This window comes from Dendrobates tinctorius, unplaced genomic scaffold, assembly GCF_039654945.1.
Source record: "Dendrobates tinctorius isolate UK_male_01 unplaced genomic scaffold, ASM3965494v1 ptg000084l, whole genome shotgun sequence".
In the NCBI taxonomy this organism is placed as follows: Eukaryota; Metazoa; Chordata; class Amphibia; order Anura; family Dendrobatidae; genus Dendrobates; species Dendrobates tinctorius.
Genome location: NW_027361752.1, coordinates 15,590,677 through 15,610,809, shown reverse-complemented (window position 1 = coordinate 15,610,809; position 20,133 = coordinate 15,590,677). Strand labels below are relative to the sequence as shown.

Genomic DNA, 20,133 nt, shown 5'->3' with positions numbered 1-20,133 from the left:
GATCCTGCGCTGACCTCTTAGCTTTTTCTTCCACCGGGCCCACCTTGGATCGTACAGCTTTAATCAATCTGTCTCTTCAACCAGAAAACAGCATCTTTCCTCTAAACTACTGCTTGACGACTATGATTGGTCTGAGTCTACCATCTCTGATTCTGTATGTTCTTCTGGTGTAGAAAGAGATGGACTGACACTTTCTTTCCCCATACTGCATCCGTTGGGACCCCAAGTGTGCCAACTGTCCTTCGCACCTCAGGCTGAATTAGGGACTTTAGATTGGGTGAAATACTAGGGGATTCTTACGAAATAGCTTGCTCTATGCAGTCCTGACAAAGCCTCTCTGTCCAGTCTTTCTTAAATTGATATCCACAAAGGGGGCATTACCTGTTCTTCAACTTAGTCCTGCATTTCCTAGGGACCCCTACTTTCCATCCCACCACAATATCAGAAAGAGCGAGGAGAGACAGTCAGACAAGACAGAGAAAGAAAAAACAGACATTAGCGTACTGTACTTTCTCATAGTTCACTCACCACTCAGACGGTCTATACGGTGTAAAGCAGTGGTGTCCACGCTGTGCAGTTATGAGGCAGTGACCCAAGCAAGTTCAAAACAAAAAGGGGTTTAATGTCCAACAAAACGCACTCAGTGCACAGCACGCTGCATCTTCCGGATCGCAGCCGGGTAAACAAAACGCCAGTCCAGGGCAGTTACCGTGAGTGACATACTGCCGGGTATGCAGCTAGGGTTGCCAGTACCTTTGACTCCGCTGACCCTGTGTTAACACTCACAGGGTGTGCTCTGCAGATCACCTGCTCTGTTTCCTCACCAGAGCAACACTAACTCACTCCTCCCTGTAAGGCTTTTTTTCCTTTTCCAACCTGTGGCCATAGGTCACTCATAAGACCTGGGCTGGAGGTAATGGACAGGACCCCACTACCTTCTTGCAGTCCGTTTAAAAAATAAAAGCTCATACCAGGTTTTCCTAAACAAACTCCTTGGTCTATATAGCTTGACCAGGTTTGAACTTACTTTTATTCTGCCCTGCGAGTCACAGGCACATTGTTGTGATCACAAGGCACTCCAGCGGATCTAATACATTTCAGAGCACATCCTGGGGGACACATAGCGACCCTCACATATGACACCGGTCACTGATGACACCGGTCACTGCCTCACAACGGGTAATGGATTAGGAGGTTGGATGATGTCTGTAAGGTCTCCCCTGGAGACTATCGACGACTCCTTCCTGGTGCCATGATGGTCCGCCCGTGTGGCCTCCACTGTTGCGGCGTGGCTGCTGAGACCCCTGCTTCCTCCTGTCATGAGGACACTTGTGGTCTTCTTTCTGGGACAACTCCTGCACTGGCTGCTCCAGCTTGTGAGCTTCCATGTTGCCGCCTGCTGACTGTTGTCGATCCCTTTACATACGTACTAGGATCGCCCACCAGTGTGCAATATCCGCCCCTATTCCCCTTTCCATTGGCAGCAGTGAGACCTTGCATCCGGACTTGTGTTTGAATCTCGCATGACTTCCGGGATGCGCGCTATCAGGCCTTGACTTCAGAAAAGTGCTCCTCACTATGCCCGCCAGAAGTTCTGAGCTCGCACACACCTAACCTGAACCGCTGGAGGAGCCTGCCGAACGGTGAGCTCCCCATCTCCCGCCCGGGGCGCTATACTAACGGGCTGTTACATCGGGTCCCAGGCAAGGAGGGGGAGGTATCAGAGGAGACATCTTGCTGGGGGAACCAGGCCTGAACACCCCAGTTTCTACGGAGTTTAGCCTTTGTACGCACAGGGAGGGCAGGCAATCCTGGCCTCCGTGGCGCTACTGATACCTGGGTGGCAACCGCAGCAGAGCCAAATCTGCCAAGACCCTGTCGCCCCCAGGCATTTTTTTTTTTATTTTTACCCTAGCACCGTTGTGCTTCCTGGGAAGCTTGGCTGGCAAAGAAAAAAGGGAGGCCTCCCCACACTCCGCTCAGGGAGGGCACACCATTGTGTCCAACGAGGCGCTACCAGCACCGGGCGGCGGCCACAGCAGCCCCAGATCTGCCAAACCCCGGCCTTTCCTGGCCCAGGAATCATCATCTCTCTTCTGATTGAACCCTTGTAAACTCTCCCATCAAAGCAAGCTCACTGACAGATCCTGAGCACTCATTCTGCCGCCTGTAATAGCCAGTGCAACTCGGAGACTATATGGAAAACCATCTGTGCAATATTAAAAAAATAAAACTATTACATTATCTTTTTAATTCTTTTTTTCATAAATCAAAAGTGGACTTGAAAATAAGCAACTTTAGATATTGGATATATCTGCTTCTTTCTTCTCCTAAGCTAATTATTCATTCTCCATATTCTCTAGTCATGGGTAAAATCTGTAATCAGTGGAGACAAATGTTCCCATTACAGAGATTGGAGATTGCAGTTAGAGCTGATAAAGTTCTATAGAGAGGAGAGGAGGCGCTAGAAGCAGAGCTCCTCCTTCCTCTACAGTACATAGAATCTTATCAGCAACAACTGCCATCTTTTATCTCAGTACTGGGAACTTCCATCTTCACTGAATATAGATTTTACCTGAGAATTGAACATTTAGAAAAACAATTAGTCCAGGAGGAGAAAGAAGCAGACTTGTCCGCTAAGATATATTACAAAGCTGCTTATATTAATGTGCATAATTGATTTTAGGAAACAAGAATTAAAAAACAACAATTACTATTTAAATGTCTAGTGTCCTTATGAAATAAGGCATCTGACTAGGAAATGTTTTATCTCCTTACTCTGGGCAAGTTCCTGTAATTTAGTAGGTGAACACCAGAGAACATTGGGCCATTGTGTGCCTTCTGATTACTGCAGAATATCTGATAATGTTAAAAAGTACTCAGATCCTCAATTACCTAATTTATATTATTGTGGTTGTTCACATTGACTGGTTTTACGCACTGTGCATTTGTGTCGGTCGTTAGGGGTTTTTTTTTGGGGGGGGAGGGGTTATGCTTTCTGGAAGGTTTATTTTTTTCTATCATATAATACAAGTACCGTAAGTATTTGCAAACTTATTGGAAATTACTTCAGCTTAATAATTCTTCAGTTTTAAAAAAATAGAAAATGTGTTGTGTTATCATTATTAATATCTGGAATTACATTCATTCTCCACAAAAAATGTGTCCGTAATTATGCCGAATACAACTCCCGGTTAGAACGCAGCAATTTACAGAGACTGTATTTGCACATTGATTTCTAAAGGAAACCTAAAATAGTAAAGATTACTAAATTTTCTACCTACAGGGCAGGCAAGTCATTATGATAAAATGCAATTCCAGCAGTCATACATAAGCTACCTACATACTTTTTGAAAGAGTTCAACTAATCAAGGTTGCAAACTGTGTAGAGCCTATAATTGGTTGGCGCATAAAATGATCTTCAAAAAGAGATTCAAACAATTACCAAAAGCTCCACAATCGTAAGACCAAGTTAAAAAAAACAAACTGTTCTCTCTGGAAAAATAAGCTGTTACCAATCAATAGTTGATAGACATCAGACACAAAAATAACTATAAAAATCAAATGGTCTACCTGCCAAAATGACCTGTGGAAGTAACAAGGCGACAAAATAAAAATATGTAAAACAGAAAAATGAATGTACCTTTATTTTGGAACCATGATGTACGACGGGCGACTTGTCTTCCTTCGGTGCAATGTACAATTCCCATTTCCCAAAATCCAACTTCTTATATGGATGTGAAAAGGGATTCCAGTCATCTAAAATTAAAGAATAGTTCCTGATTTTGGAGGTATATATTCATATATTTAATGTTTTGGCAGTCCCTCAAAATTCTTTGTTAATCTTAAAGAGGTTGTCCGTCGGACAGGTCATCAATGTCTGGTCGGTCGGGGTCTGACACATGGCATTCTCTGCCAATCAGCTATTCTTGGTGTCAGCAGTGGCGGCTGCCGGCCGGAAATCCTCAATTGTCGAGCTGCTCCTGCTTCTGATACTTGCCATGGCTCCTCAATAGGCGATGGTTGTGCCGTACCTATCCGCGGACACTATTGGAAGATGGAGCAGCTAGGCAGCGGAGCATCTCCGGCTGACAACAATAAGAACAGCTGATCGACGGGGGTGCCAGGTGTTGGACCCCAACCATTCAAACATTCATGACCTATCCTTAAGGCCCCGTCACACATAGCAATCTCGCTAGCAAGTTCGCTGCTGAGTCACAACTTTTGTGACACAATAGCGATCTCACCAGCGAGATCGCTGTGTGTGACAGAGATCAGCAATCGGCCCCCCTGCCGGTATCGCTGCAAGAAACCTCTGGACATTTTTTTTGTCGCTGATCTCCCGCTGGCCAGCACGCATCGCTGCGTGTGACAGGCGGGAGACCAGCGATCAGCTGTACTAGGATGTAAAAAATAAAAAAAATATTGTTATTCTCACCTTCCGACGTTCCGCACAGTCTTCCCGCCTCTCTCCACGCTCCAGTCCCAGTAATCCTTTGCAAGAATGACAGCGAGACTTCGCGATCCCGCGAGAACGGACGTCATCGCGGTCATTCTCGCAAAGGATTACTGGGACCGGAGCGTGGAGAGAGGCGGGAATGTTGCGTGGGACGTCGGAAGGTGAGAATAACAATATTTTTTATTTTAATTCTATTTTTGACATGTATATGGCATCAGCGCTAACGAACACAGCAATGCCGCGCGCTCGGCGTTGCTGGTGCTGATTGCTGGTGAAGCTGTCTGTTTGACAGCTTACCAGCGATCACATAGCGACTTACCAGCGATCCTGACACGTTGATATCGTTGTCGGGATCGCTGGTAAGTTGCTATGTGTGACTCCAGCTTTAGGATAGGTCATCAACGATAAAGTAGTGGACAACCTCTTTAACAAAAGACAAAATTATTTCTGGAGTGGTACCAATCTGTGGCTGGAATGTGGATCACAAATACGACCATGTGCAGGTGTCCTTCAGGTCCACTTTGGCTATACTCAACTGAACCTGGGCCACCAGAGATCCAAGCTTGGTTATGTAGAACACAAATCTACACAACTGTAATAAAACCATTACACCATTGCTCTATTACCATACTATGAACTAACCTTTATTGCCAGGAGCTTTAGTCAAGAGATTGTTTCTTTTATAAGTTAGGATCTAATAGAGTGGAGATACAAGGCCTCCATACACAGATATTATTGATGGGTTTAATAACAGTATCGTTTATGACGGCCACCAGGAAGATTATGTTGGATGAAATAAGGATCTGGCATGTTCAATTTTGGACTGTCGATCTTTTAGTTCTCTAGAAAGAAGCCACCGAGATATCTGGCAGCACATCTCCGAGAACACAAAAGTGTTCATCAGAATGGGTACTCCTAACAATTAGCTAGTTGTTTGAAGGGTAGCTAGCCAAAATATTTGGGTGCTTAAAAGGCTTGTACGGGACTTAAACATTGATGGCCTATCCCTAAGATCAGACAGTAATGTCTGATCAGTGGGGTACAACACCAGGCACCTCTGAAGTTCAGCTGTTCCTGCTGTTGGCGGCTTCTCGGAATTGCTCAGTTACGGAGCTGCGCAGCACAGCTCCATTGACTGTATAGTGGCCGCGGTCGAGTACTGCACATCCAACTCCAGTCACAAGAATTCACCCATATAAAACTGTTCCCACCACACTTTCCATCAACTATCATATCAGCTCACAATTATATGGCCAATGCAAGCTGCCTGTTGTGGCGGCAGTAAGTCGGACTCTTGTCTGCACAGACAAATTATATCCCCCATGTTCACCACACGCTGGTTGTACATTTTTGTTTTGACAAACAGACAAATGTATTAAAACTGGTTGGTTACATAACTGGTGCAAACAGCAGAAAATGGATCCCAGTGATTATTATGGGTTCTATACGAGTTCAGATACCTGTCAGTCTACAGAACGGAAGAGAAAGTTCTGCATGATGCACCTTTTCTTATGTTATGAAAATTGACAAAAATAGATAGATAGATAGATAGATAGATAGATAGATATGGCTTACCACCGCTTTTGTTTGCATCAGTTACACAACCAATCCATTTTTTAATAATATTCCTTTGTGGGTTCCTCTAAACAGGACAAAAAAGAAAGTCAAAATAGAAGTGTGAACGTAGCCCGACCTGTGCATGAGCAGAAGGTGGTTGAGTCCTCCGCCCAGGGCAAGGCCTGAAACCATCCTGTTCAAACAAGCTAGGACTGTCACTTGGGAGCGCCAGCCAAGCTCAGTTTTGGGTGATGTAATGCAGCTCCAGCCGGGTGCCTCAGACGAGGAAAGGAGGTGCAAAGTTGGATGAACCCCCTTCAGCAGGAGCACAAAAAACAGGGGCTAAAAGAATATTGATTATTAATTTAGCCCCTGTGTGCGCGCTCCTGCTGACGGGGTTTCATCCAACTTTGAAACTGTCATGTGTCATTAGAACACTGGGGATAAACAAGTAAAAAAAAAAAAAAAACAAAAACAAAAAACACCACAACTTTTTTTGTTCCAAATTTCATCTTTATATGATGTTAAAAAAAATTATGGCTATACAGAAAAGGACTTTTCATTATTTACTAAGATGAGCAACATAAGTAATGCTGATAGGTCATCTTTAAAGACTCAAAGAAAAGTGCAAGTATATTAAAAAGGATTTTTTTTTAATACTACCCCACCGGAGAACAAAATGCTATAGAGACAGAGACCCTTATTCCAGCAATGTGTCACTTCCATTACTGGTTGCTGCTTTGGATTACATTTTTATAGCTACCAGTTCTTTGAGTGCTGAGCTCTGTAACCCTGACCACTGATTAGCAGTTTTCCGTGTACACTGTGCATAGGCAGAAAGTTACCAGTGAGTATTGGGGTGGGATTATAAAGGGCTCATGAACATTGAGACAATATGGCAGCAGGTTTACTAGTCCTCTAGTGATAATCTCCCACAGCTAAAACTGTGATTTTATAAAACTTACAACAACGTAACATCCCTAGGAGTATGGAAAGTTAGGAGCCGTCTGCTTAAGCAGAATGACACCAAAAGCCTCAGTCTTCCGCAAATGTAGGAAACTAGACAACCAGCACGAGACGTTGGCGGCCAGTGGATTATTTTTCTTTCTTGATTTTGTGTGTTAAAAGGGTCTTCCACTTCTGTAATATTGCAGAGCCAATGTTAGGGAAGATTGTATCAGATCCTGGGGGGTCCCACACCTGGACTCCCATCTGAATAGGAGCTGATCTGCCACTGGCAAAGCCATGGCGTTCTGCGCCTTACACAGTTTATATCCAGCCACTGTTGGAGGTGATGACAGCTGATCATGGGGGGTCTCAGATGTGGGATCCCCCCGTGGTCCGATATTGAGGCGCTATCCTAGTGATAGGGTTATGCTTAGATATGTTGTTGATGACCTAAGAGGTCATTAATACCGTACTAGTGGAACGCCCCTGCCAAGGTGTGAGGTCAGCTAATTGGTGGGCTTTATGCATTTTTATACAAGTAGTTTTGTTCTTTTTTTAAACTATATCTACAATTAAGGCTACTGTATGTTAAACGCGTTGCGGTTTTTTTGCTGCTTTTTTTTATGCAAAAGCTATGAGTTTTCAAAAATCTCAGGCAACCACTTTTTTTTTTTTATGACAGATTTGGAAAACTGCTGCTTTTTTGCAAACTGCAGCACAACCACTTCTTTCAGCTTTCTTTCACTCCCAGAAAGCAATGAGTAAGTGCAAAAAAAAAATGATAATTACTTACCGGTAATTTGATTTTCCAGAGCCATGACAGCACCGCACATGAGAAAAGGCATCCGCCCCCAGGAACAGGAAAGAGATAAAAGAAGAGAGCGGCACCTCTCTCCTCAGTTTGTTTCAGAGTATGCAAGGTAACCGCCTTATTAGTTGACATGTATTTGATTAAGTCACTCATATCCACCTTCTTTTAATATATTATATATTTCTATACATATTTTTCTCATATATACATATATTTGTGCATCACACAACCATCCCCAAGATAGGGCAGGAATCCATGCGGTGCTGTCATGGCCCTGGAAAGTCAAATTACCAGTAAGTAATCATCATTTTTTCCTTTCTCCATGACAGCACCGAGCATGAGAGGAAGAAATAGAAGGGACTCTTAGGGTGGGACAACAGCAGATAACACCTTTCTCCCAAAGGCAAGATTCGAGATCCCTAGATCTAACCTATAGTGACGGAAAAAAGTAGATGGTAAAGACCATACTGCTGCTCTGCAAATCTGTTCCACAGATGCATTTGCCCTTTCAGCCCAGGATGTGGCTCTGGCCCTTGTAGAGCGAGCCGTTACACCCAGTGGGGGAGTCTGACCTGAGGAAGAGTAAGCCAGTGAAATAGCCATACGTAGCCATCGTGCAATGGTTGATTTTGAAGCCTTTATTCCCCTGTTTATCCCCTGGAAGGAGACAAAAAGGGCTGAAGACTGTCGCCATGATTTTGAGACCTCTATATATTGGAGTAGGCAACGTCTGACAGCCAAGCATGAAAGGTTTGCTCTCCCTGGGATTTTGGGTTGGCACAAAACAAGGGCAAAATTATTTCCTGGTCCCTGTGACATTTGGAATTGACCTTTGGGAGGAAGGTCAGTTTTTATGATTACTCTGTCATCCAGAAAGGTAGTGTATGGGGGATTTACAGAGATAGCGTGCAGCTCGCAGACATGTTGAGCTGAAGTCAGGGCAACCAGGAGTACTGTTTTCAATGTTAATGCCTTTACCGAAAAGGAAGTAATAGGCTCGAAAGGAGATGTTAGGGCATTTAATACTAAATTTAGATCCCAGGGAGCTACCTTAGTCAGTAATTTCGAGGGTCTGGTTGTGAAGGAGGCTCGAATGAACCTGTAGACCCAAGGGTGATCGGCAAGTTTTTGGTCAAACAACGCACCCAGGGCAGATACTTGCACCTTTAGGGTGCTCGTGGACAACCCTCTTTCTAGCCCTTTTTGGAGAAATTCCAGGATCTCCTTTATTGGAACTTCCTGGCTCGTTTCGGATAACTGTCAGCCTGAGAACTCCAGGAACGGTACTTGACTGAGGTTACCTTTTTTCTGCTAGCGAGCAGGGTGGTCACCAAGGGGCCTGAGAATCCTTCGTTCCATGTCTGTGCACTTGAGGATGTAGTACTGGGCCCTGGTGAAGTAGATTCGGGATATCCGGGAAGATCCATGGGTCCGAGATAGACATGCGTCTGAGCCATGTGAACCATGCCCTTTTTGGCCAGAAGGGCACGATAAGGACTACTCGTGCCTTGTCTTCCCGAGTCTTTTTCAGGACTTCTGGGATTAATGGAAATGTATAAGCTAGGCGAAATTCCCAGCGGTGTAGCAGTGCATTCACCCCTTCTGGGTGTTCTCTTGGGTTTAGAGAGTAGAACCTGTTTACTTTCCGATTCTTTCTTGTGGCAAACAGGTCCACTTCTGGTGTGCCCCAGATGGCACAGACCTTCCCAAATATCTCTAGATTTAGGGACCATTCCCCCTGGTGTAATACATGCCGGCTTAAGAAGTCAGCCAGAAGATTGTCTGTCCCTTTCAAATGTGTCCCAGTCAGGGACAAAAGATTGTTTTCTGCCCACATGAATAATTTTTTGGCTTCTGCCATCAGAAATGTTGACCGTGAACCCCCTTGTCGGTTTATGTAGGCTATGGCCGTACTGTTGTCGGATAAAACTGCAACATGTTTGCCTTGGATTTCTTTTTTTACCTGAAGAAATGCTTGCGTTACAGCTGCCAATTCTTTTAAATTGGAGGATGCTGTACTCATTGAGGGTTCCCATTGGCCCTGTAGAATCCGGTCCACTAGGTGTGCCACCCAACCTAACGGACTTGCGTCCGTGGTTAGCACCATCGGGTTCTTTACAGACCAGGGTACTGCCCTGCTTAAGTTTTTGTTGCTTAACCACCATTTTAACAAGTCCTGAACTTGTGGTGACAAAATTACCTTCTGATTTAAGTTGCAAGGGTCTTTTTTCTGATCGGCCAAGATCTGCCACTGTAATTCTCTTTTGTGGCTTTGTGCCCACTGGACCGCCGGGATGGTCGCTGTTAAGGTACCTAGAAGTGACATCGCCCCTCTTACCGATATGGCCTGACCAGGTTGTATTTGTTGTATTTTTTGATGAATGGTCGGAATCTTCCTTACTAGGAGGACACATTGTTGTTTGACTGAATCTAATTGAATTCCGAGGAATTCTTGTCTCTGGCCCGGAACTATCCTTGATTTTTTTAAGTTTATCATCCAGCCTAATCTGGTTAGTATCTCTGAGGCCGGAGGTCACACTAACCGACGCAAAATACGGTAAGTATTTTACAGGCGTAATACGGATGAATGACCCCTAAACAGTGCTCCGTATGTCATCCATAATCAAGGTGTGATCGCGTATTTTGCGCATGTAAGCATCCGTATGGCAAACGTATGGCGAGATTTTCTTGCAGGCTTGCAAAATGGACATATAATGGAGCCCTATGACAGGGTTTCTAACAGAAACGAAATAATAGATATAGACACATAGAATGCATATATATATATATATATATATATATATATATATATACACACACACACACACACACATACATACACAGTATATATATATATATATATATATACACATATATATATATATATATATATATATACACACAGGTATTCTATGTGTCTATATCTATTCTTTCGTTTCTTTATAAAACCTGTCAGTGTGAGTTTACTGTATCGTGCACTGAATTGCCGGCTTTGCTAAAAGACACCAGGTGCATATTTCTCGCAAGTCACACGTGTGGTCGGTGTGTAATCCGTATTTTTTGCGCACCCATAGACTTGCATTGGCGTATTACGGCCGTAGTACGCTGACAATCGCAGCATGCTGCGATTGGCACGGACCGTAGAATACGGATGAGAAATATACGGCTGGTGCGAGTGACCCCATAGAGAATCATTGGTCTGTGTGTAATGCGTGCTTTTAGCGCCTCTCACTCGACCGTATTCCTCGCCAGTGTGACCCCAGCCTAATACTGCCTTTCCCCTCATACGGACCTCGGCCTCCTGACCGGATTACATTAGAGGGGAATCCCCCCCTGGAGGTATGTAGGCCTGCCACAGGCATCCACCTGCAGGAACAGGAAACCAAAACTGAGGAGAGAGGTGTCACCCCCTTCTTTTATCTCTGCTACAGGTTTCCTGTTCCTGGGGGCGGATGCCTTCTCTCATGTGCGGTGCGGTCATGGGGAAGGGAAAAAAAAAAAAATGCAGGTATGGGGTTTTGCTGCATTTTTGGTACAAAAAAATCTTAAAAGGAAGTTGCATTACATTTTTTTGTTTTTTTAGGGGGGGCACTAGACTATCAGCATGTTTTCAAGTTGCTTTTTTGCGGCGTTTTTTTTCCTGCTTGCAGAATCTGCTCTCGACAGTAAAAAAAAAAAAAAAAAAGTTTCTGACAAAGAACAGGTTTTGCTGCGTTTTTGTTGTACCATGATTTTTTGTTGCGGGGGACAGCAAACTTTAACATAATGCACAAGAGACAACTTTAAGATTTTTGCACAAAAGACGCATCGAAACCTGATACCTGACTTCTTTGATGTGTTTTCGCAATTACTCATTGCTTTCCATGGGTGAAAAAAAAAGCTGAAGAAACGCTGAAGGAAGTGACATGCTGCAGTTTTTAAAAAAAAGTGCAAAGTTTTCAAAATCAGGCAGGAAACAAAAATATATAATAAAAACACGTGTGTATAAGATTTGTGAAATCTCAGCTGTTGCTGGTATTGTAAAACACAGCTTAAAGTTTGCATTAAAGCAAAAAAAAAAAAAAATACGCAGCAAAAACGCAACGTGTGAACATAGCCCAAGAGGCAGCTACACGAAACGTGCCAGAATTATTATCTACTATTTCAATGAAGTCATAAGTATTTTTTATTTTAAATTAGCTTTGGTGGACTGAGAAAAATTTTTTTTAAAACCCCCTTAAAAGTAGTATCTCCCAAAAGGTACTGCATAGCCATACGGTAAATTAAATGTCGCTGTGTGTAAAAATATAGTCATCGATCCGATAGACGGCAGCGATGCACACAGGCGTGATCCGTAGCCCTCATCTGCCATCGCTCGCTGTGCATTTGTATATACACACGGGTATAAGCGCACGTCCACACAAGTGATACTTCGTATTATAAAACGACACCTTTCTGCTTATTGTTTTCTATTCCACCATATTTATGTTGAAAGATTGCCATCCATATTTTAGCTTGAGGCAAGAGACAAGCGTACGGGCTCCGAGATTTAAATTCCTCTGTTCCAGACAAATAGAAAGCTACCCACAGCGACTAGGGGAACGGTACAGGGAACAATAATCTATATGCAATAGGTAGAAAATGTACAAGCAGCATCAATTGTACCGCTGCCCCAGCAGGCTTCAGAGTAAATGTGATAGGTTCCCTGCAGGAAACATCTCGGCTGCCCCACAACGCAGAGATAAAGGGCTGACAGTTCAGGTTTGGGGTTTTTTTTTTTTTCTAAATGAAATGAGGAAAATAATTTCCAAAAAAAGTATTCTTCATAAGACTGTACTTTATACAAGAAATATAACCATATTAAAACTGCTGGAAAACGCTAAAACGCAAGACAAAGCATATGTAGAATGCAAAGGGGAAGGAAGTAGGACCTACAATTGGATTGAAAATTTTAGAGTATGACCACACTTGCGGTAAGTGTTGTTGATGCTCAAGGGTTTCTGGAACAAAAACAGCCAAAAACCATGAGGAGTTAAAAAATAATGGGTTTTGATTTGAGTGTTTCTACTCTAAAACCTAATAAAAAAATTTTTGTGTGAACATAGTCTGAAGCGTGTTTATATTGTCCAACACGAAAAATTGCTATTAGGCCGGGGTCACACTTGCAAGTGGGATGCAAGAAACTACCCGGCACTGCCGCCGGCACTCGGGACCGGAGTGGGCGGCTGCACAGAAATACATGCAGCCTCATACTCCGGTCCCGAGTGCTACCGGGTATTGATGTGCGAGTTTCTTGCATCAGACTCGCAAGTGTGACCCCGGGTTAAATAATAGAGTAGTCTAACTGCAGTCCGGTAGTGATGAGGTTCTGTCCATTCATTAACTAACCACTGTTGACAACAGTCACGTGAAAAAAAACATCTGACCAGCAGGGATCTGTGGAGAGGTCAGTGACATATAAGCTCAGCGGCCGCTGGAGTTTCTACTCACTGGCTTGATTTATGATGACCTCAGACGGTTGAAAAAGTGGCAGAGACTCACTCTAGTGATAGAACAGGCAGGGAAAGGTGTTCTTTCAGAAAGCAGCATCTGCGATCCCATGCTCTCCAGTCTGTATCCTCTCTTTTCCATCCTCCCCAGCCCCTAGCTGTGGTATGATCAGACCATGTTCCTGTATGGTCAGACACAGACATTACACAGTACCCAGCTGGTTTATAAGATTACCTCAGCAAAGAAGGAATATTGTTTGTTTCTTATTTGTTTTTATACATCCAATTGTGAACTTTGTTATTTTTGAGATCTTTTGATAAAAATGTATTTGGTTTGTGGGACAACCAAATTAAAAGCCCCTGTAAGACCCTTAAATGGAATCTGTCACCTATTTTTATTTTTTTGTCTATAAGCTGCAGGCACCGCCATCAGGGGCTTTTCTACAGCATTACAGAATGATGTAGATAAGCCCCCGATATAACCTGAAAGAGAAGAAAAACAAGTTAGATTATACTCACCGGGGGCGGTCCTGGTCAGGTCCGGAGGGTGTCACAGTCCGGTCCGTTGCCTCCCATCTTTATGCAGGGATGTCCTCTTCTTTGCTTCCTGTCGCGGCTCTGGCGCAGGCATACTGCTCTGCCCTGTTGAGGGCAGAGCAGAGTACTGCAGTGCGCAGGCGCTGGACCTCTATCGTGACGGGAAGCAAAGAAGAGCAGGTCATCGCTACAAGATGGGAGGCGCCGGACCGGATGGCGACACCCTCCGGACCGGACCAGGACCGTCCCTGGGTGAGTTTAATATAACTCCTTTTTCTTCTCTTTCAGGTTACATCGGGGGCTTGTCTATTCATCCTGTGATTTCCATAACTGTGACTTTTCCATCTTAGTGGTGCAATTTTAATATTGAGGACTGTATATAATTACACACACAGACACACATACTAATTTAAAAGTTACAATCTAAAGCTCTCACTGCCCTGGTGATAAAGCTCTCCGTTCTGATAATCTGTCACTCACTTCACCGTTTATCCCTTCGGTATAACATTCTGCAACACATATCTCGAATTATAATGAGTATTACAATTTAACTAAGACCAAAGTTGGAAATTAAAGACAATGGCACCCAGGAGGGTCCTTCAGATGCCAACTGCAAGGAGAACGTGTCTAATGTCTCAGAGACTCGATTTATTCCAGTCTACCAAACACGGTTGTGATTCAGAACGAGTTCTCTCAATTCTAATTTTCTAGACCGCATTGTCTAACAGATTAGTTTAAAACAATAATTGTGCTGCGCGTTTCACTTTCATCATAAATCAGATTCAGTCTCCGTTGAACCGAAATCCACATTACTGTACGAACGCAAACAAAAATAGATGAAATATGGTTCATTGGATTATTAAGGAACGAACCCAATGTCAGACAGGATCACTGGGCTTTTTTTCCCCCCCTAATTTTGTTCCTCATGAATAGATTTGTACATTCAACAAAAAAAAAAAAAAGTAAAACTGGAACAAAAGGGCAGAAATAGAAAAAAAAAAAAAAAAGAAAAAATTACAAAAAAAAGCAATCTTTCTTTCTTTTTTTCAACATATGATATGTCTTTTTTCTCCTTTTATGTTTTGGATATTTGATACATATGTCAGTGATACTAGATTGATTTGTTGTTTATTTTTGTATATTTTTGGTAGACAAGATGTCTTAGGCTAGTTTCACACTAGCGTTTTGGAGCGCAGCGACGGCCTGCGCACGGCCGCCGCTAAGCCCCGCCCCTGCCGCGCCCCGCCGGTAGCTCCGCCCACCGGCGCATGACGCTGCATGCGCCCCCTATCTTTATCAGAGGGGGCGCAGGCCGTGCGCAGTATGCGTTTGGCGGCGCATGCGCCTTTTTGACGGTGCGCCGACGCAACCAAAATGCAGCAGGTTGCGTTTGGCACACCGTCAAAAGGACGCATGCGCCGCCAAACGCATACTGCGCACGACCTGCGCCCCCTGTGATAAAGATAGGGGACGCAGGGCGAATGCAGCGTCATGCGCCGGTGGGCGGAGCTACCGGTGGGCGCGGCAGGGGGCGGGGCTTAGTGGCGGCCGTGCGCAGGCCGTTGCTGCGCTCCAAAACGCTAGTGTGAAACTAGCCTCAATCTTGCATTATGGTTGTATTTTATTTAGATAAAAACCCTTGACAAAGGCTTGATTAGTCGAAACGTTGAGAACTCTTTGACTAATAAAGAAATTTGTATATCTGAATTTCATATACTTGAATGTATTATTCAGCCTCAGGTTTTTAGAATCATAATTTTATTTTCCTGGGAGCTTTTGTTGCTTTATCCCATATATTTTTCATATAGCATCTTGAATAAAGCCACCAATTAGGATACAAAACATTGAAGCAAACATGAAATAATGCGGATTATTTTTGGTTCCATTTCCTGTTTTAACCATTTCAAAACCAAAACAAATAAAAAATTTTGGACTATGGCATAAAATAATAAAGATTTTTATGCAACTAATGTCCTTTGACTTGCTAAAATATTTAAAAAAAAAAAAAAACAACAAACATTTTCTTCACAGTTTCCACTTCATTTTATATATCTAGGAAATTTTACACAATGATTTCCTTGAATTTTCCTGAGTAGAATGATACCATATATGCATAGAGTACTTGTCCCGTCACAGTCATATTCTAGACAAAATATAAAGGTCCCCAGTAAAGTTAATCTGTCAGCAGGTTTTGTTACCCCATGTGAGGGCAGCATAATGCAATGGTAGAAACCCTGATTCCAGCGATGTGTCACTTACTGAGCCGCTTGTTGTCACTTTGATACAATCCTTGTTTTATCTGCTGCAGATTTACTAGTTCTCTGAATGCTGAGGTGTGTATAAAGGTACTGTCACACTTAGGCCTCTTTCACACTTCCGTTTTTGACCATCAGTCAAAATCCGCCAGGTTGTGAAAAAAATGGATCCGCCATTTTTTTTTTGTGGATCAGTTTTTTTCCCCAATGAGTTGCATTACTGGCGGATCTTGACGGATGGCCATCCGTTGGATCCGTTTTTGTGAGGATCCGCCAAATATTTTTCGTCCGCCGGCATGCCTGGACGGACCTTGCAACGTTTTTTTTGTTGTTGGATCCGCATTATCCATTGCGCATGCCCGGAGAAAGGAACTCAGGGAGAAAATTCACCCTGAAATCCTTTCTGGCGGAGGAAAAAATAATTCTCTCTCTCTCTCTCTCTCTCTCTCTCTCTCTCTCTCTCTCTCGTTCCTTTAAAATTCTTCATTCTGAGGATCCGTCAAAAAACGGATCCTGTGGCATCCGTTCACATTAGTTAGGAACGGATCAGCTTTTCCGCCTTTTTGGCGGATTTTAACTGACACAAAAAACTGAAGTGTGAAAGAGGCCTTAGCGATGCACCAGCGATCCCGATCAGCGATATGACCCGGTCAGGATCGCTGGTGCATCGCTAAGTGGTCGCTAGTGAGCTGCCACACAGGCAGATCTCACTAGCGACATCGCTGGGGACGGGGGTCGCTACTTACCTGTCACACCAGGCGATCCTGCGTCCTCCCGCCCGGCTCCACGCGTCGCTCGTCTCTCCACAGGAAGCCCAGCAGGAAGCTGATGACGAGAAATAGTCCTGGACGTTCTCGCACGATCAGCGATAAGCAGCGGGGGAGCGGGTTGTAGGTATCAGACACAGCGATATCGCTAGCAATATCGCTATAACGTCACAAGTTATAGCGATACTGCTAGCGATATCTCTTAGTGTGACAGTACCTTTACCCCACTCACACCACTGATTGTCTGCTTTCTGCCCATGTACAATATACACAAAGCAGCCACTCAGTGGTGGGGGTGGGGTTATACAGAGATCATGAGGAGGAACTAGTCCATCTTGTGATAATCTGCTGCTGATAAAATCGGTGATTACACCAAAACCACAGTAATCTGTTACCAGGTTTTTGACACCTAATCTGAGAGCCGCATAAAGTAGGGACAAAGACCCCGATTCCAACGATGTGTCACTTTCTAGTCTGCTTAAGGTACTGTCACACTTAGCGATGTACCAGCGATCCCGACCAGAGATATGACGCAGTCAGGATCACTGGTACATCGCCAAGTGGTCGCTAGTGAGCTGCCACACAGGCAGATCTCACCAGCGACATCGCTGGGGACGGGGGTCGCTACTTACCTGTCACACTAGGCGATCCTGCGTCCTCCCGCCCGGCTCCACGCTCGTCGCTCGTCTCTCCACAGGAAGCGCCGCAGGAAACTGACGACGAGAAGCGGTCCTGAACGTTCTTGCGCGATCAGCGATAACCAGCGGGGAAGTGGGTCGTAGGTAAGTATCAGACATAGCGATATCGCTAGCAATATCGCTACAACGTCACAAGTTATAGCTTAGTGTGACAGTACCTATGTGTTACACATGTACAAATGTTCTTTAGTTAGAAGGGACCTGTCGGCCTGATATACCGTTTTCTGTGGATTATAAGAAGCACTTTGCTCCCCCTAAATTTGGGGGTGGGGGTGCATCTTATAATGCAGATATACCTTATCGTCCACGGTGGAGCAGAGTCCCGGGGTCACTGCTCGAGGAGGAAAGAGTGGCACGTTGCTGCAGGCCGGGATGGGGAGGGGGATGTTCCGTTGTGCGCCGCTGTGGGTGAAAATGGCTGCGGTGCTCTGTGATGCGGGGGGGGGGGGGGTGGCTCAGCCGGTATTTTGTGAAAGTCCGGAGCCCACCGCATATCAATTACTATGATCTCGTTCCCGAGATCTCAAGCTGAGCATGCGCCGCCCCCGGAGGCCACTGCATCACAGTAATGTGCGGGGGGGTCTCCGGGCTTTCAAAAAAAATTCTGGCGGAGCCCCCTGCAACACAGACATTCAAACGCAGCAACGCACATCGGAACATCCCCTCATCCCATCCTGCAGCAACGCGCCCTCTTGCCTCCTCCAGGAGCGACCCTGGGACCCGCTTCACCGCAACTACCACCCCCAGTAAGCAATTAAACGCATGGATTATAAGAGGCACCACTATTTTATTAAAAAAAAAGTTTAATTTCCTATTTTTCTCCTCAAAATTTGTGGTGCATCTTTTAATCCGCAAAATACGGTATCTATTTTAATGTACCGTAACAGTATTTCCCATAATACAGTCGGTACGGAAAGCATTCAGACCCCTTTACATTTTTCACTGTTTCATTGCAGCCATTTGGTAAATTCAAAAAAGTTCATTTTTTTCCTCATTAATGTACACTTTGCATCCCATCTTGATGGGGAAAAAAAAGAAAGGTAGAAATTTTTGCAAATTAATTTAAAAAGAAAAACTGAAGTATCACATGGTGATAAGTATTCAGACCCTTTGCTCAGTATTGAGTAGAAGCACCCTTTTGAGCTAGTACAGCCATGGGTCTTCTTGGGAATGATGCAACAAGTTTTTCACACCCGGATTGCAGATTCTCTCCACTTCCGTCAGGTTGGATAGTGAATGTTGGTGGACAGCCATTTTCAGGTCTCTCCAGAGATGCTCAATTGGGTTTAGGTCAGGGCTCTGGCTGGGCCAGTCAAGAATGGTGACAGAGTTGTTCTCAAGCCACTCCTTTGTTATTTTAGCTGTGTGCTTAGGGTCATTGTCTTGTTGGAAGGTTAACCTTCGGCCAAGTCTGAGGTCCAGAGCACTCTGGAAGAGGTTTTCATCCAGGATATCTCTGTACTTGGCCGCATTCATGTTTCATTCAATTGCAACCAGTCATCCTGTCCCTGCAGCTGAAAAAACACCCCCATAGCATGATGCTGCCACCACCATGTTTCACTGTTGGGATTGTATTGGGCAGGTGATGAGCAGTGCCTGGTTTTCTCCATACATACCTCTTAGAATTATCACCAAGAAGTTTTATCTTCGTCTCATGAGACCAGAGAATTTTATTTCTCATAGTCTGGGAGTCCTTCTTGTGTTTTTTAGCAAACTCTGTGGGCTTTCATATGTCTTGCACTGAGGAGAGGTTTCCGTCGGGCCACTCTACGAAAAAGGCCTAACTGGTGGAGGGCTGCAGTGATAACTGACTTCGTGGAACTTTCTCCCATCTCCCTACTGCATCTGTGGAGCTCAGTCACAGTGATCTTGGGGTTCTTCTTTACCTCTCTAACAAAGGCTCTTCACCCACGATTGCTCAGTTTGGCTGGACGGCCAGGTCTAGGAAGACTTCTGGTGGTCCCAAACTTCTTCCATTTAAGGATTATGGAGGCCACTGTACTCTTAGGAACCTTGAGCCCTGCAGAAATTCTTATGTAACCTTGGCCAGATCTGTGCCTTGCCACAATTCTGTCTCTGTGCTCCTTGGCCAGTTCCTTTGACATCATGATTCTCATTTGGTATGACATGCACTGTGAGCTGTGAGGTCTTACATAGACAGGTGTGTGCCTTTACAAATCAAGTCCTATCAGTTTAATGAAACACAGCTGGACTCCATTGAAGGAGTAGAACCATCTCAAGGAGAATCACAAGGAAATGGACAGCATGTGACTTAAATATGAGTGTCTGAGCAAAGGGTCTGAATGCTTATGACCGTGTGATGTTTCAGCATTTCTTTAATAAATTTGCAGAAATGTTCTAAATTTTGGGGGGGTTTTTCAGTCAAGATGGGGTGCAGAGTGTACATTAATGAGAAAAAAAAAACTCTTGAATTTAACAAATGGCTGCAATGAAAGAGTGAAAAATTTAAAAGGGGTCTGAATATTTTCCATACCCACTGGATAATAATTCTTTGGTATTTGTATTTTTAGTTCTCCATCTTGTGCCATTCCTCTATTACACCTCATAGAAATGTAGGATTAGATTGACACCTGGGTGTTACCAGCTGAGGGCGTGTCCCTTCATACACTCAC

General features: G+C 44.2%; 1 protein-coding gene across 2 annotated transcripts in view; it reads right to left on the bottom strand.

The window, feature by feature from the left end:
• GBE1 (1,4-alpha-glucan branching enzyme 1) overlaps positions 1 to 20,133 on the bottom strand; it is a 237,574-nt gene that overhangs the window by 162,567 nt on the left and 54,874 nt on the right. For both annotated transcript variants that reach the window (XM_073584450.1, XM_073584449.1), the window contains exon 4: positions 3,644 to 3,759. In XM_073584450.1, the coding sequence (XP_073440551.1) occupies positions 3,644 to 3,759 (116 nt within the window). The remainder of the gene's footprint in view (positions 1 to 3,643; positions 3,760 to 20,133) is intronic.